A 17,286-nucleotide genomic window follows, 5' to 3' on the forward strand; every position below is an offset into this window, starting at 1 on the left:
CTGTTCAGCTTGGATGGCTAGAGGACAGAGAGGAGGAGGAGGATGAGAGCATGGACAGCCATCCTCTTGGTGAGGACACGGAAGTCTTGCCTGTTAGCAGTCTGGCACGCATGGCTGAGTTTATGTCATGCTGCCTTTCCCATGACCCTCGCGTTCTCAAAATTTTGGGTGACAGTCATTACTGGTTGGTGACACTTCTAGACCCACGCTACAAGGAGAACTTTATATCTCTTATTCCTGAGGCGGAAAGGTCTACAAAAATGGGGCTGTACCCGTAGGTCCTTGTTGCGGAACTATTAAAAAAATTCCCATCTGAAAACGCTGGCGGCAGAGGGCACACTTCGTTGGACAACCAAGGAGTACAGGCGAGAGAGAAACAACTTCAATCCAGCAGAGGCAGGAGAACACTGTCAAAGTTCTGGGAGAGTTTTCTCAGACCCTCCCATCGCACAGGCCCTGAGGCATGGGGTACTCTCACAAGGAGTGCAAAGTTTGGGAAGATGCTGAAGGAGTACCTTGCCGACAGTACCAACGTCCTCCATGATTCCTCTGTGCCTTATAATTATTAGGAATCCAAGCTGGATACGTGGAATGAACTGGCTCTCTATGCCTTGGAGGTCCTGGCCTGCCCTGCCGCCAGCGTTTTTTCAGAGCGGGTTTTTAGTGCCGCTGGTGGAATTATAACTGAGAAGCGCATCCACCTGTCAACTGAAAATGCTGACAGGCTGACTCTTATAAAAATGAGCAAGGGCTGGATTGGGCCTGACTTCTCAACACCTCCGAATGATAGCAGCATAACATAAACTCAAATCCAGTGTTTTTTCTATTGAGGTGTATTCCCATGCACCTTTTCACACCCACGCATGGGTATACGCTTCCTGATTTGGGTTATTTGCACTTGTCCTCCTCCTTCTCCTCATCCTCCACCACCATATCACCAAAGTGACTGTGGTCCGTGATGCAACACCCACATAATTTTTTTAACGGGTGTTTATGATGCCCGCAAAAAAATTTTTTTATACAGTATGTTCATGTATACCCCCCAGGGGTAAGTGTTTGTCAGCCCATACACTTAGTGCATGGCATTACAAGTATAGGAGGCCCGCTACTTTCTAATGGGAACATTTTTTTATGAGGCCCTCTTCCACGTCTCTTCCAAGGGGCATTGAAGTGCCTCCAAATTTTTGGCAGCCCTTGCATTCACTCCATAGGCCAACACTTTGGGAGACTCTGTCCTTTCCAATGGAAATTTGTCGTTACTGTGGCCCTGCTCTATGTCTCTTTAAATTGTTAGTGGGGTTTTTCCTTAATTTGGTCAGACTCACTGCATACCCTATAACTGTATAGCAGACTCTCTCCTTTCCAATGGGAACATGTCGTTACTGTGACCCTGCTCTATGTGTCTTTCAGAGTCCCTCCATCATCAATGAAACAGGATGTGTCTGATGATGTGTCACACACCACTTTGCCAGATAAGGTTGTAAAATGTTAAAATGACATTTCCCGGTGAATGCATTTGCCTTAAAATATAACGTAAAAAAAACCCAGTATCTTTCTTTAGTATAAAAACAGAATCGCCAATGTAACCTCAATGTAATCCCATTGTTTAGCTCCTGCACCTCCTCCTCCATCTCCGAAATGACCACATCAGTCACAAGCTGACAGCACTGCAGCACTGCCTTGGCCAAGTGGCAACAGGCTGTGCTGAAGATAACATGCTTAAAGCTTAGGTGACAAACCGCCCAGCGCTGCAGAGTTGTTGAAAGCTGTAACAGAGCAGCTTGATCTGTGGCTCTCACTGCTGAACATACAGCCAGGCATGGTCGTGTATGACAATGGGTGGAACCTGGAGACGGAGAAATGACAGCCAGAGTAGATATGGTTTTCCTCTATGCCAGTCCTTTCACCGAGCTAAAGAATATGGCTGTGGTGAAATACAACTCACCAAAAAAAGCTGTGGACTGGCTCTGTACCGTCCCTGGCCACATTCACCTGTCCACGTGTTTGTGGTTAGGCGGTCCTTCCCAGTAAGTACATTCGGGGGGACAGGGGTAATGTTGTGGAACCCGTGCTTGTGAAAGGCGGAGACGACACCGGGAGAAACAGTGGCGGCTGGGGACCGAGTATGGATACCAGGCTGCCGCCAGCATGAGGTTATGAAATGCTTCCGCCTCCACGAGCCTAAAAGGCCACATTTCAAGTGAAAACCGCTTTAGAGGACTTCCTGGGAGAAATGACAGCTGGGTAGATATGGTTTCCCAAGTCCTTTCACCAAGCTAAAGAATATGGCTGTGGTGAAATACAACTCAGCAAAAACAGCTGTGGACTGGCTACGTACCGTCCCTGGCCACATTCACCTGTCCACGTGTTTGTGGTTAGGCGGTCCTTCCCAGTAAGTGCACTGGGGAGGACATGGGTAATGTTGTGGGACCCGTGCTTGTGGAAGGCGGAGGCGACACTGGGAGAAACAGTGGCGGCTGGGGACCGAGTATGGACACCCGGCCGCAAATGGCATGAGGTTATGAAAAGCTTCCACCTCCACGAGCCTAAAAGGCCACATTTCAAGCGCAAGCAGCTGTCTAAAATTTGGCAGCATAGTATTGCAGCCTTTGGGTTGGTGGGTGGCTGGCTGCATACTTGCGCTTGCATTCCAAGGAATGGGGTAGGGACAACTGAATTCTGCACTGGGACAAGGACATGGACGGTGATTGTTGCAAGTCTGCAATGACAGGTGCATGGCGGGAGGCATCTTCGCATGCGCCAAGCATCACTTATGATGGGCACACTTTTAGGCAGTGTCCTGGGAGGCAGAGATGCTTCCAGAGGTCATCCCCATGCTGTTCCCATGTCTTTTCAGCACTGTATGCATGTGTCTGATGATGTGTCACACACCACATGGCCAGATAAGGTTGCAAAATGTTAAAATGACATTTCCTGGTGAATGCATTTGTCTTGGTTGAAAGCAATGCCAAAGTGCAAAAACACATCAAAAATGCTATGTGTGAACATAGCCCAAGGCATGGAGGAGTATTTTTGTTTTTGGTTATTTATTTTGCCTTATGTACAAGTCATTACCCTGGAAAGGATGTTCATTAACATATTTCCCAGGAAAATTCATTTTGGTTTAGTTTTTGTATGTTTTATTGTGAGTCCGTAAAAGTGGCGTAATACTCTGACAACGTTGTTGACAGCAGTGATCTGGGAGTCAGAGATGCTTCCAGGGGTCTTCCCCATGCTGCTCCCCTGCAGCACTTTTCCCATCGATTTGGGAAATTTTTCAGCCCTCTGCAGACCGCCGGGGGGAGACGCCTGAAAAATGCTCGAGTTTCTCATAGATTTACATTGGGCTCGTTATTCGGGTCAAGCACCCGAGTATTCCAATGTGCTCGAACCGAGCTACGAGTACCCGAGCATTTTAGTGCTCGCTCATCACTAGAAACAACCTGTCAGCATTTTAAGCTTACATGTGGATGCACCTATCAGTTATTATTCCCCAGCATCATTAAAAACCCACTTTTACAAAACACTAGCGACAGGGCAGTCCAGCTCCTCCAAAGCATAGAGGAACAGTTCACATCACGTGTCCAGCTTGGATACCCAATAGTTGTATGGCACAGAGGAATCACGGACCACACTAGAATGGTTAATTAGGTACTCCTTTACCATCTTCATAAACTTTTCCCTCCTTGTTAGATTACTCTGTGCATCAAATTCTTGGCGCTGGGAGAGTATAATGAAACTGTCTCAGACCTTTGATAGGCTTCCCTTGCCTCTGTTGGACCTAGTATGTGTCTCCCTCGTCACTCCTCCTTGGTTGCCCAAGCAACTATGACCTCTGCTGCCAGCATTGTCGGATGGTAATTTTTTAACCAATTCTTCAACTATGGCCATATGGTATTGCACCATTTTAGTAGTCGTTTCCACGGCAGGAAGGAGGGATGGAAAGTTTTCCTCAGAGCATGGGTCGAGAAGGGTGAACAACCAGTGTTGTTCAAAATGCATATAATGCATGGGTCACGTCAAATATAGCAGTACATAAAGTTACCAATGTCTGTCAGACTCCCAGTAGTCAAGACTTCCCTGTCCCCACAAGGAGGAAGACTCTTCATCTTCTTCTCCTCCTACTAACATTTCAGTATTGTTGCTGGCCCAAAATTTTGAAAAATGTAGCAAAAAGCCAGTGAAGCAGATAATTTTGAATAATTGCAAAACTGTCAACTGATGATCCACCCAAAAATGATTCCTGCAGTAACTGCAGCTTTTTTATAGTAAAAAAAAAAGGCACTCCCAAAATTAAGGGAGGGGTGCCTGATTGCCCTCAAAAATTTATGGTAGATAGCCACCTGAGGGCCCTCCCAAATCAATGGTAAAGGGCCACCTTAAGGCCTTCCCAAATGTATGGTAGATGGCTGCATGATGGCAATCCCAAATTATGGGCCAGCCGACATTTAGTGGGGGCATCATTACCTAATTTTAGGGTGCCAACCTCCACGGTCAGGCGGGGACAAATCAGGGTTAGTTTTAGGCAACTCTTAGCCTGTTTAGGGTCCTATAGTTATATCTCCCCTGATTTGTCCATCCTTGTGTGTATAAGGATGCAATCGTAAAAGAAACGTAATGACCCTGGCTACAAGCACTTGTCCACATGTTAGTCGTTAGGTGGACATTCACAGTAACTGCATTGGTCAGGGCATGGATGTTGTTATGAGACACGTGCTGGTTTAAGGTGGGGAGGGAACACCATGAAAAATAGTGGTGAATGGGAACCGAGTACCAAAGAACGGGCGCCACCATGAGGTTGCGTAAGGCCACAGTGTCCACAAGCCTAAATAGCAAGATTTCCAGGGCAAGCAGACTGTGGCGGGGTGGGAGGCTGGGTATTTTTTTTTGAGTTTTAAGGCCTGTTGTAGGGACAGCTAAATGATGGGCTGGGCCAAAAAATCAGACAACTATGCTAATGGTGCTTGCGAATGTGCAATGACAGGTGCAGGGCTGGAGGCATTCGTGGCTGTATCCTGGCCAGGGGATTGGCAAGCACGTAGCATCCTGTGTACTTTCTTCCTCCATCTCCACCTGGTCCACATGAAAACCTTCCTTTTTAATTGTGAGAAAGGCACGTTTGAGTAGACACAGAAGCAGGATGGTTATGCGAATTATGGCGACCTCGCTGCCACAATCTTGTTTGATTCCTCAAAGCTTTTAGAACCTGATAGATGTCATACATACCGTGGAAACCTTCAAAAGGAACCTGAAGACCCACCTCTTCCAACAAGCCTACAACCTGCAGTAACCACCGCTCCACCATACCGCTGCACGACCAGCTCTACCCTCACCTACTGTATCCTCACCCATCCCTCGTAGATTGTGAGCCCTCGCGGGCAGGGTCCTCGCTCCGCCTGTACCAGTCGCTGTCACATTGTGTTCAAGATTATTGAAATTGTTCTTGTATTATACCCCCTTTTTCACATGTAAAGCGCCATGGAATAAATGGCGCTATAATAATAAATAATAATAATAATACATCCATGACCACTCGTCGGTTCTTATGTGAAGAGGCTGGCCAGAATACCAATGGCCATGTTGTAGCTGGTATTCAACTACTGTCCTCTGCTGCTCACAAACCCTTGCCAAGTACATGTGTAATGTGGAGTGGTGTAAAGGCCCCGACTACTAACGGCGGGGTAAGATTCCGTTTTGATACAGTGATGCCACTGACAGGAAAGATGAGCTTAAAAAAAAAACGGTGGTAAAACAATAACAAGATTTATTGTAACAAAATTCGCCCCTGTTTGTATGGGGAAGAAAAGTGAATAAAATAAACAGTAAAATTTTTAACCCAACAACTCGTACAAAAGAATTGTGTTTTATTTTTCTTACCAGGAGAACAGCCACATATCCCTGGTCCCAGTAAGGGGATGTCTTCCCTTGGGCCAATAATGCCACCCCTCTCCCCTAAATGTGTCCGGACTAAAACAGGGCTAGTTCCTAAGGAGAACCCGTAATATGTGTCTTTTCTCCTGGTTCACAATCTTAATACTATTCCCAATCAATAAACTTTCTGGGATCCCAAAATGACCAAACTCAGCTGTACAGCTAGGCGGATTACAACCAAAGTTCACCTAACAAGAATAACCTATAAAATAAACAACCATATTCAATTCCCATTTACAAGAACACAGATGATAGCAAATTCATTTGATTAGCATGCTCTGCGGGAAATTCAATCCAGACAGGTGGGTGCCTTGGGAGCTTCACCACGGACCGTGGCCTTTCTGAACTTCGCACCGCGCTATCAACAGTCGTTGACAAGATGAACACAGTTCGTGCCTCACTGACACCGTCCCATAGAGACTAGTCATTTAGATTGGTCTCAACACCTAGCTGACCCTAACTAACTTGTTGGACGGGTCAGGGAGAATTTAAAATAAGAAGAACATGAGGTACCTCATCCTTGTTTAAAACATGCGGGCGCCGTGTCACACTTTACAAGATGGCCGTCTCTTTTCAATGTTATCCCACTGTTGAACTTTCCCACGCTTTTCACTAAACAGAAATAGAGGATTATTGTCCCAGATGTCACCAATCACAGGAGCACGAAACCGCTGCACTCCAAGGGGGGAACCAGGTTCGCCTCCTCCGGACCTTCCTTTGTTTTTTTCTCATCCACCACACGCGTAACATCCCAGCTCCGTCTCCCTAACAACCCAACCCCTCTCCACCAAACAAACTTTATCCATCCTCAGCTTGAGTGGCAGAGCAATGATGCAATGAAAGTATTTTATAAATCAAGCAGCAAAATTGCATTTTCACTGCACAGTTCGTCTATTATTTGCATCGCAGCATTCATAAAATTATTCAAGTATTGTTTTGTTAACACTTAATAAAATTTAGACCAACAGCGAGTGTCACTGAAATCTAGTGGTCAGATGTCGTCGTTACAGGTGTGGCCTCCACTCACAGTCATCACCAACACACATATCTCTATACACCCTCTTACAGTTGTAGTGCGTGATTAGGCCTCAAACATGTCGGTGAGGTGGCAAATGCAAGCGCTGCTGCAGCACTACCAGACATGTGGAAGTTGTAGTTGACTTGCGGAAATGGGTGCAACAGCTGGCCACCTTCTCCCTCTGGACAACCTACTGCCTCTGATGGCATTTAAAAATTGAGTGAGGGCTGCATGATGACTCTATCAATATGATGGTGGAGAAGAAGTAGGACCCAAAACAACATTTGCATGGGAATAGGAATACACCAGCAGAAAAAAAGGAACATTTAAACCTCGACGAGGGAAATTTCCACGTGTGGTTGCCCGCCTTCTCCCTCTTGCCACCGGCTGCATCTGATTGCCCTATAAATATTATTAACCAGAGGATGGATGACAACACAGCCACAGAGGCGACCATCTGATAGCCCAGCTTGACCATCTCATCTCTACCGAAGACCCTTTGAACTTTTTGAGAGTTGGGTGAAAGGAAATCATTACTGAAAATAGGGTCCCACAGCTGCACCCCAACAGTTATTGTATTGACTCTTCTAAGAGTGCTTTTCAGAGAGCATGGGGGGCGCGTAGCCCCTCACTTTGTCACTAAGGATGATTTAATTCTCCAAGGATTACTCCGGAGTGGTTCTTGTGGTGGGATGCAGCTGCCATCATCCTTTTAGATAGATAAGAATTAATGTATGTGTGTGTATGCTTTATTAGAGATGGCGTCAGTGCTTAGCCTAAGGGGTGGAGGAGTTGGGTTATTTGTTTTACTCTTTTTTATTTTGCCTTCTATATAAGTAATTAGACAGGAAATAATGTTTCTTAACATTTTTTCCAGTAAAATCAATTTTATGTCCAGTTTTGTACGTTTTATTGTCAGTCGGTAAAAGTGGCGTAATACCTCTGACAACATTGTTTCCAGAAGTGACCTGGAAGTGAAAGATACGTCAAGGCTTCTTCCCCATGCTGTACCCATTCCATTTAAGAACTTGTTCCATCCATTTCAGTAATTTTACTGCCCCTCAGATCTCCTGGGAGGGTTCACCAGAAAAACGTTCGAGTTTCCCTTTGACTTCCATTATGCTCGATACTCAGGCCGAGCACTTAAGTAGTATGGAAAGCTTGTTATGAGTAATGAACATCTGAGCGTTTTTGTGCTTTCCCATCACTAGTCAGCGCTAAACAACCACAAGCATCCAGCCAATGTCATTAAGAATGAGGAATCCTGTGGGTGATGATCCACCTCACAAAGCCCTGATATCCCATCGTCCAGACAGTCTGTAATCCCTTGAAGTGACAGTAGGATCTGCATAAGCCTCATACACAGAAGATCTGGGGTCAGGTCTCCAAGATGTTTGGAACAACTTCCTACTGAGTTCCTTTAAAAATTGCGCACAAGTGACAAATACCGAGGAGAAGTGATGAAGGCAACAGGCAGTCACAGCAAATGCTGATAGGTCTTACATTTCTCTTTTGTTCATTCACTTTGCATTTTGTTAATTGACAAAAATAAACAATTTATTTATTACACTTTCTTATATAGCGCCATTAAGAGCACAGCACTTTACAGACATCATCATCACTGTCTCCACTGGGGCTCACAATCTAATTTCTCTATCAGTATGTCTTTGGAGAATGGGAGGAAACTGAACGAAATCCACTGAGAATACACAAAGTCCATGCAAACGTTGTACTTGGTGGGATTCGAATGGTGCTAACCACTGAGCCATGGTGCTACCCTAAGGTTAGAAGATATTATTGCTTGTTCATTAATTGCTACCTTGTACTTGTGTTATAGGATCTTCATTGGATACCACAACAGAAGCAGGAACTTCTTCTAGAGACTCAACATCTACTTCCATTACAATAAGTACATCTGGTAGGTAACCAAACATCTTAGTTAAACTATTCATAGAAGAGGTCGGATAAATACACTGCTTTCTTTTACTTGGTGTATACTTTACTGTGCAAAAATTTTAGACAGGTGTGAAAAACACACACAAAGTAAGACGCTTTCCAAAATAGAAGAGTTACAATTAATTTTAATTAATTAATAACAAAAAGCAAAGGCAATGAACAAAGGAGAAATGTAAATGCCATCAGTATTAGGTGACCGGACTTTGTCTTCTAGGTACACTTGCACAAAGTTGTGGATTTTTCAGGATTATAGTCATGTGTATGAGTAACCAATTATTCCATATGGGGGACGATGATCATTTTCATGTCAGTTAAATCACAGTTGTAAATGAATCAGAAACATTTGTGTAGGAGGCTGGATAAGAAACAGTCAAACTCTGCTATAAAGTGAGTTTGATAAAGTCTTGTGTCATAAGTCAAACATCATGTCAGCATCTGAACAACATCCACAAACATCCAGCCAATGTCATTAATAACAAGGAGTCCTGGAAGTAATGATGTGACTTCCCCCCCCAGAGCCCTGATCTCACATCATCCAGTCTGTCTGGGATCACATGAAAAACCAGAAGGATCTGCACAAGCCTCATACACGGAAGATCTGGGGTCAGTTCTCCAAGATGTTTGGAATTCCATTGAAAAACTGTGTAGCTAGAAGTAGTAATGAAGGCAATGGATGGTTAGCATTGGTTACTAATTACTGATGGGATTTACATTTCACTTTTGTCGAATAATTTGGCTTTCTATTACTTAAACTAATGACTCTTCTATTTCTGAAATCATTCTTACTTTACATTTTTTCAACACATGACTCAAACTTTTGCACAGCACTGTATATACTGTATGCAACTATCAATACCTTTACATTAAATGAACTACTTCACTAAAGTAGTACGTTATGGAACACTACGCTCGTAATGTAGGAAACCAGTCTGAAAGCAAGTGTATTACAAAATATGCTATCATAATACAAGAGCAAATAACATTACAGCACTAGTAGTCCAGTGGTTTAAAATGTATTGTAACTTTGGTCACATCTTCTTAAAATCTTTATAAATGTAATAACCATAAACAAAATGTTATTTCAGGCTTATTATAGACCATGTTCACAGCACAGCTATGTTCATAGTACAATGAAGAAAAAAATTTAAATAGTTGAAAGATGGAGGGAATGAACTAAAAAAAATATGAAATATTGGAGTATTGATGAAAAAAGGAAATAGCATGAAGGAAACATGGAAGGAAAGATAGGAAAAAGTTAGTCTTTCTTCCAAAATTCCAAGACATACCGTATTTTTCGGACTATACGACACACCGGACCATAAGATTCACCTAGGTTTTGGAGGAGGAAAATAGAAAAAAAAATGTAAGCAGAAAGTGTGGTCATGATTAGAGATGAGCGTTGTTCTACTCGAACTGTTCGCCAATCTCAAATTCGAGCTGTTTTGGGCGGTGTTCGAGCCGTTCGGCGAACACGAACAATTTGAGAAAAATTCGGCTGTTCGAGGTTATGTTCGATAACTGTTCGTGCACCAAAATCATAACTGGATTTTTTCTCAGTAATGATGAAAATTAATGTTAATACGCAGTTTGAGTGTACAGCGGGGTGGGGGGAGGGGCAGGGGATGGATCTCTGCAGGAACAATGAAGATCTCCATTTTTTTTTCTCTATCCCGCTTTTGCAGTGGGGAGGTGCAATCTGTCAGCCTATCAGCAGCGCACACACGGAGCGAAGTGCTTTTTTTCACACAAGCAAGGGCATGTGTTATTGGCAGTGTATGTCACATGTCCTTGCCCTATAAGACCCAGCCATTTTCCCCGTCGCCACCATTTTCTCACTGCTGCAGCTGCGTGTTAGACGGCACCGCTGTTGCTGTGTGCGCTATACCTTGTTAAATTCAAGCCAATTTTCGCACAAATCTACAGATAGCTTGGGAGTAGGGAATAGTTGTGATTGCAGTCCTTTTAAGGACTAGGTTACAGCATTTCCTACGACTTTTATCAGGCAGGTCTGTGCTCTTAAATAGATAGATTGTGGGAGTAAAGACTAATTGTAATTGGAGTCCTTTTCAGGACTAGGTTACATCAGTTCCTATCAGTTTTTGCCAGGCAGGTCTGTGACAGTGCTGTGCAAGTTTTTTTCACAGCATTTGGCTGAATCTAGCAAAGCTAATCCTTTTTGGCCTATTGCAGAGTGTGTTAGTCAGTGGAGTAGCCTATCTGTGTTGCAAGATATACCAGCTGTGTATAGAATACCAATTTTTTTACTGCACCTAGTGAAGTAAAATCTTTTGGGCATAGCATCATTCTATTAGTCCATCTATACTGACCTCCATCAGGTTGCAAATTGAATATAATTTTTTCTGCATCTAGCTCTGAAAAAATATTGAGCTTCTAGCTGTGTGTGGGACTTGTTGTACTAGTCCATCTATACTGACCTCCATCAGGTTGCAAACTGAATATATTTTTTTCTGCATCTACCTCTGAAAAAATATTGGGCTTCTAGCTGTGTGTGGGACTTGTTGTATTAGTCCATCTATACTGACCTCCATCAGGTTGCAAACTGAATATAATTTTTTTCTGCATCTACCTCTGACAAAATATTTGGCCTTCTAGCTGTGTGTGGGACTTGTTCTATTAGTCCATCTATACTGACCTCCATAAGGTTGCAAACTGAATATAATTTTTTTCTGCATCTACCTCTGAAAAAATATTGGGCTTCTAGCTGTGTGTGGGACTTGTTCTATTAATCCATCTATACAGACCTCCATCAGGTTGCAAACTGAATATATTTTTTTCTGCATCTACCTCTGAAAAAATATTGGGCTTCTAGCTGTGTGTGGGACTTGTTGTATTAGTCCATCTATACTGACCTCCATAAGGTTGCAAACTGAATATAATTTTTTTCTGCATCTACCTCTGACAAAATATTTGGCCTTCTAGCTGTGTGTGGGACTTGTTCTATTAGTCCATCTATACTGACCTCCATAAGGTTGCCAACTGAATATAATTTTTTTCTGCATCTACCTCTGAAAAAATATTTGGCCTTCTAGCTGTGTGTGGGACTTGTTCTATTAGTCCATCTATACTGACCTCCATAAGGTTGCAAACTGAATATAATTTTTTTCTGCATCTACCTCTGAAAAAATATTTGGCCTTCTAGCTGTGTGTGGGACTTGTTCTAATAGTCCATCTATACTGACCTCCATAAGGTTGCAAACTGAATATAATTTTTTTCTGCATCTACCTCTGAAAAAATATTTGGCCTTCTAGCTGTGTGTGGGACTTGTTCTATTAGTCCATCTATACTGACCTCCATAAGGTTGCAAGCTGAATATAATTTTTTTCTGCATCTACCTCTGAAAAAATATTTGGCCTTCTAGCTGTGTGTGGGACTTGTTCTATTAGTCCATCTATACTGACCTCCATAAGGTTGCAAACTGAATATAATTTTTTTCTGCATCTACCTCTGAAAAAATATTTGGCCTTCTAGCTGTGTGTGGGACTTGTTCTATTAGTCCATCTATACTGACCTCCATAAGGTTGCAAGCTGAATATAATTTTTTTCTGCATCTACCTCTGAAAAAATATTTGGCCTTCTAGCTGTGTGTGGGACTTGTTCTATTAGTCCATCTATACAGACCTCCATCAGGTTGCAAATTGAATATAATTTTTTTCTGCATCTAACCCAGCCAATATCCATTGTTTTTTTGTGCAAACAACTCCAGAGTTGTGAATTAGTTATCCACCAAAATGAGTGGAAAAAGGCCTGCTGCTGGTGGAAAGGGGAATAGGCGTGTTGGGAAGGGGAAAAAAAGGTTGTGTCCGTGGGGTAGGTGTTAAAGCAACAGTAACATCTGCAGAAGAAAGACCATCTTCCAGCCAAACTAAAATGTCTACTTCTTTTAGCGGACAATGTGATAAGATCCCTTTCTAACGGCCACGCCAATCGCTACAAATTCCAGATGAGGCACAAAAACAGCAGGTGCTTCAACGGATATCAAGTGCTTCTTTAAGTGGGCTCTCCTCCACATCAACTTCAACATCACAAATACTCCAGTCCTCAAAGGTGTCACCCCAATCGCACTTGCTTCCTCACAGCTCCCAAATCTCCAGCTGCCCGTCTGAGTATGAGGTAGAACAGATGGTTGAGTCTGCAGAGCTGTTTACTCATACTATAGCCTGGGAATCAGAGGTCGACTCCAGTGCTTCTGTGAATCCAGACGAGGAAATGATCTGCACTGATGCCCAGAATCTTTATGAGTCGGATCCAGGACCAGACGCAGAAGGTTCTGACCATAATGTAGACCCTCATTCCCAAACTGTAACTCCTGTTGGTGGAGACAATGAGGAAGACGATGATAAGACTCAAATACCTGATTGGAGCGACAACTTTAGTTTTTTGTCAGGGCAGGAACAGGTTGGCTCTGAGGACGACGGGTGTGATAACGCACAGGGTGATGATGATGAGGTTGGAGATCCCACTTACTGTCAACCCACAGTCAGCCAAGAGATGAGGTCAGCAGAGGAGGTGGAGGAAGATGCTAGTGACGACGAGGTCAGGTTGCGCCTTCCTGGACAGAGACGTAGTACTGGAAGCACGTCAACAACTGCATCCTCAAACACAACTCTGCCTCTCACCACAAGTCGTGGTGGCTCTTCAGGTCGCATGGGTGCTAAGCCTTGCATAGCCTGGGCATTTTTTCAGATCGATAAAGATGACCCAACTCGTGTTATCTGTAACATTTGTCAGCAAAAGCTAAGTAGAGGCCAAAAAATACATAGTTTGAGTACTTCATGCATGAACCGGCACATGGACATGAAGCATAAGTTGCAGTGGGAAGCTCAGTGTGCTACAATGCGGCCTAGCCGGCCGGGCAAACCACCGTCTGCCATATCTTGTGCATCCGCGGCCTCTTCATCCTCTATGACTGGGGGGACAGCAGTCACACCTGTTTTGGGGCGCAGACCTGCCACCTCTTTACCCGCAACAGCCAGCGTGATTGGCAGGTCATCATTTTCTTTGGAGGTGGTAACACCAGCTGGTGTTGAGCGCTGTCCGACATCGATAGCACCACCTTTGGATCAAGGCAACCTAACATGTCCGCCTGCATCTTCCTCACAGACCGGCAGTTTGCCGGGGACGCCCTTATCAACCCCGTCTAAGCACAATAGCCAGCCCTCGGTCCCTCAGATGTGGACAAGTAAAAGACCATTTCCTCCTAGCCATGAGAAAGCTAAGAGGTTGAATTTCACCATCTGCAAGCTCTTGGCTACAGAAATGCTGCCTTTCCGCCTGGTGGACACAGAGGATTTTCGAGACCTTATGTCCGTCGCAGTGCCCCAGTACCAGATGCCCAGTCGGCACTACTTCTCAAAGAAAGGTGTGCCTGCGCTCCACCAGCATGTCGCACACAACATCACCGCTTCTTTGAGAAACTCTGTGTGTGACAGGGTGCATTTCACCACAGACACTTGGACGAGTAGGCATGGACAGGGGCGTTACATGTCGCTGAATGGGCACTGGGTAACTATGGTGACAGCAGGACAAGGGGCTGCTGTCCAAGTCTTGCCGTCCCCACGAGTTGTGCGTCAATCATCTTTATGTCAAAGTTCCTCCACTGCTTCTGCCTCCTCAACCTCCTCGGTCCTCCACCTGCACCCAAAGCCTGTCTGGTCATGCCACAAGCTTTCTAACTGCGCAGAAGGGATCCTGCACACCTCCTTACTATGCTGGCAGTAGGGCTCAACGTCATCAGGCGGTTTTTACATTGAAATGTCTGGGAAATGTGAGTCACACAGCTGTGGAGTTGTGGTCAGCTCTGGAGAACCAATTTCATGAATGGTTGTCTCCACTGGACCTGAAACCAGGGAAGGCCGTGTGCGACAATGCTGCAAACCTGGGTGCGGCCCTTCGCCGGGGCAATGTCACACACGTGCCTTGTATGGCTCACGTGTTGAACCTGGTTGTCCAGCAATTTTTAGCCCACTATCCCAGACTAGATGGCCTTCTGCAGAGGGCACGGTCGCTGTGTGCTCACTTCCGCCGTTCGCATCCCGCAGCTCAGCGACTTACATCTCTACAGAAGTCGTTGGGCCTGCCACTTCACCGGATAAAATGCTATGTGCCTACCCGGTGGAATTCAACTCTGCACATGTTGCAGCGACTGTGGCAGCACCGACAAGCCCTGGTGCAATACGTTCTGACGTATAGCCTGGGCCAACGAGATTCAGAGGTGGGGCAAATCACGCTGGAGGAGTGGTCTCAGATCAGGGACCTATGCACCCTTCTGCACAGTTTTGAAATGGCGACGAAGATGTTTAGTGCTGACGATGCCATTATCAGCATGACTATTCCGGTGATTTACATGCTGGAGCACATGTCAGGTGGTGGCACAAGAGGAGGTGGAGGAAGTAGAGGAGGAGGAGTTGTATGCGGAAGGGCTAACATCTGCAAGGTCCAGACGGTCGGCAGCACCAAGGCGGCAGGCATGTGAGGGTGGGGGAGATGGTTTTACCAGGGCGCATGGTAGCAGCCAAACTAGTGAGGAAGGTGCAGGAGCCCAGGAAGAAGTGGAGGACGAACTGATGGAAGACTCATCAGATGAGGGAGACCTTGATCACATTTCTGTTGTGCGAGGTTGGGGGGAGAGGACAGAGGAAGGAAGCATGATTGTTACCTCGCCACCAACACAACAGGGACTTGGTGCTCCTGGATGCGCAACACACATGAGTGCCTTCTTGCTGCACTACCTGCAACATGACCCTCGAATTGTGAGAATTAGAAATAATCCTGACTACTGGGTTGCCACACTGTTAGATCCCCGGTACAAAAGTAAATTTGCAGAAATTATTCCTGCCATAGAAAGGAATGCACGCATGCAGGAGTATCAGCAGAGACTGTTGCAGAATCTTACATGTGCTTTTCCACAAAATACCAGTGGTGCACGTAGTGAATCTCACAGTTCCAACTTGCCAACCGTGGGACCGTCAAGTGTTCAGCACTCAAACCGTAACAGAACCACAGTATCTGCTGGTAACATCAATTTTGCGGAATCATTTCACCACTTTTTTAGCCCATCCTTTGCAAGGCCACAGGAGACAAGAAGTCTGACACATAGTCAACGCCTAGAGACGATGGTACAGGAGTATCTCCAAGTAAACATTGAAGCCACGACTGTGTCACTGGACCCTTGCTCTTTTTGGGCTTCCAATCTGGATAAATGGCCGGAGCTAGTCACTTACGCCTTGGAGATCTTGTCATGCCCCACAGCCAGCGTTCTGTCTGAACGTGTGTTCAGCGCTGCTGGTGGTGTGCTGACAGATAAGCGCACGCGGCTCTCCACTGATAATGTAGACAGACTCACGTTCATAAAGATGAACAAATCATGGATCCGAAACGACTTTTCTACCCCTGTGTCATCCTGGGGAGAGTAAAAGCTTGATGATTGGTTAAAATCACCCTACCAACCGTTTTAAGCTTTCAAATTACTAATCACGTTTATCTGTATCTTGGCTGGAAAATAATTTGGGCTTTGTAGCAGTGTGCAGCAGTGATTCCATTAGGCCATCTATAATAAGCTCCACCAGATTTAAAATTACTAATCATGTTTATCTGTATCTTGACTGGAAAATAATTTGGGCTTTGTAGCAGTGTGCAGCACTGATCCTATTAGGCCATCTATACTAAAGCTTCACCAGATTTAAAATTAATAATAATTTTTAGCTGCATCTAGCCCGGAAAATAATTTTGGGCCTCCGAGATGCGCAAGACACATAAGTGCCTTCTTGCTGCACTACCTGCAGCATGACCCTCATATTGTCAGAATTCGAAGTAATCATGACTACTGGGTTGCCACACTCTTAGATCCCCAAACTTTTCGATCAACCTTTTCATTTTAATAAAGACCAAAAAAATGGTCATTTTTGAAATTATAAGCATTAGCAGGTTGTTAGAAACTGAAATCAAACAGTTTTCAACTCAAAACTTTATTCTAGGTGATGTTACATTTTCACATAGGACCCCTTGTTCGAAAGGAGCTTCTGAACTCTCTCGTCCATTGAATTTGTCAGGGTTTGGATGGTTTCTGCTTCAATTGTTTTGCATGAGGACAGAATACCCTCCCAGAGCTGTTGCTTAGATGTGAACTGCCTCCCACCATCATAGACACTCCTTTTAATGATGCTCCAAAGGTTCTGAATGGGGTAGAGGTCAGGGGAGCATGGGGGTCACACCATAAGTTTGTCCCCTTTTATGCCCATATCAGCCAGAGATGCAGATGTTTTATGTGCAGCATGAGATGGTGCATTATCATGCAGAAAAATGATCTTGCTGTGAAATACACGGTTCTTCTTCTTGAACCATGGCAGGAAGTGCTGTTTGA

At 44.6% G+C, this 17,286-nt stretch overlaps 1 protein-coding gene across 4 annotated transcripts in view; it reads left to right on the top strand.

The window, feature by feature from the left end:
- LOC141167066 (mucin-17-like) overlaps positions 1–17,286 on the top strand; it is a 165,662-nt gene that overhangs the window by 65,877 nt on the left and 82,499 nt on the right. For all 4 annotated transcript variants that reach the window (XM_073654407.1, XM_073654406.1, XM_073654408.1 and 1 more), the window contains one exon: positions 8,787–8,867. In XM_073654407.1, coding sequence (XP_073510508.1) covers positions 8,787–8,867 — 81 coding nt within the window. The remainder of the gene's footprint in view (positions 1–8,786; positions 8,868–17,286) is intronic.

The sequence above is a fragment of the Phyllobates terribilis genome, unplaced genomic scaffold (assembly GCF_046119375.1).
Source record: "Phyllobates terribilis strain yellow unplaced genomic scaffold, ASM4611937v1 Scaffold_11__3_contigs__length_659146591, whole genome shotgun sequence".
In the NCBI taxonomy this organism is placed as follows: domain Eukaryota; kingdom Metazoa; phylum Chordata; class Amphibia; order Anura; family Dendrobatidae; genus Phyllobates; species Phyllobates terribilis.